Source organism: Strix aluco, chromosome 2, assembly GCF_031877795.1.
Source record: "Strix aluco isolate bStrAlu1 chromosome 2, bStrAlu1.hap1, whole genome shotgun sequence".
NCBI lineage: Eukaryota > Metazoa > Chordata > Aves > Strigiformes > Strigidae > Strix > Strix aluco.
Genome location: NC_133932.1, coordinates 137,066,609 through 137,067,696, shown reverse-complemented (window position 1 = coordinate 137,067,696; position 1,088 = coordinate 137,066,609). Strand labels below are relative to the sequence as shown.

Here is a 1,088-nt window from a genome sequence, read left to right as displayed (position 1 = left end):
AGGGCGGGTCTTGCCTGGGAATGGGGAGGGGGACAACCACCAGCATTAACACCCCCACTCCTCGCCATCGCTGCAGGAGAAGGCCATGGGCAACCGTCCGCTGGAGATGATGGACCGGGAGAAAGCCTACATCCCCGAGCTGCAGATCAGCTTCATGGAGCACATCGCCATGCCCATCTACAAGTGAGCCCCTCCCCGGGGCTGCATCGGGGTGTGGGGGGGCTCCCCCTCTGCCATCACCCCCCATCCCAGCCTTGCCAGGCCAGGGTGGGACCTGGGATGGTGGGCAGGGGGTCTTGAAGATGATTGGGAGAAGAGGGTTCCAAGGGATGGGGGGAGAGGGATTGCACCCAACTAAGGGGGTGCAACTCTATGCTGATGGGGTGTCCTGTCCCCCCCCCCCCCGCTCCAGGTTGCTGCAGGATCTCTTCCCCAAGGCGGCGGAGCTCTACGAGAGGGTGGCCAGCAACCGGGAGCAGTGGACGAAGGTCTCCCACAAATTCACCATCCGGGGGCTACCCAGTAACAACTCCCTGGACTTTCTGGATGAGGAATATGACCCCCAGGCCCCCGACCCCCAGTTCAACGGCTGCCTGGAGCCCGAGGGGGGCAGCCTGACGCAGGGGCTGAGTGATGGGGGGGACGATGGCAGGGTAGGGGGGGAGCCCCGTGGCCATGGCTGGGCCAGGGAGCATCCCCAACCCTTGTCCCCCAGCTTATGGGGAGGAGGTTTGGGGGGGGGGACACACATCAGTGACTCTGGGCCACCATGGTGAGGTCTGTGCACTGTCGGGCCTCCCCCACCCGTGGGTGACTGTCCCCTCCCTCCGGGCAGGAATTCAGGTGGTCCCTGGACCTCTCTTTGCTGGGACTTTGCCTGGGTGGCCAGGGACACGGCGGGGAGGGGGGGGACACCGTGGGTTGGGGCGCGGGGTGGAGGGGGGGGATGGATGTGCTTTAAACTGCCTTAAGGCTGCAGGTTTTGTCCCCACGGGGTGACCACAGGGACGATGTCCTTGGTCCCCCAGAGGGGTTGTCGCTCTGAATGGGTCAGCAGTGGGGGGGGGGGGCAGGGGGTGCGTGGGGGT

The 1,088-nt window shown here is 65.5% G+C and overlaps 1 protein-coding gene across 1 annotated transcript in view; it reads left to right on the top strand.

The window, feature by feature from the left end:
* PDE2A (phosphodiesterase 2A) overlaps positions 1–863 on the top strand; it is a 1,304-nt gene extending 441 nt beyond the window's left edge. Inside the window, exons 3-4 of the mRNA XM_074816756.1 lie at positions 77–183; positions 413–863. Coding sequence (XP_074672857.1) covers positions 77–183; positions 413–776 — 471 coding nt within the window. The 3' untranslated portion in view covers positions 777–863. The remainder of the gene's footprint in view (positions 1–76; positions 184–412) is intronic.
* Positions 864–1,088: the final 225 nt, after the last annotated feature.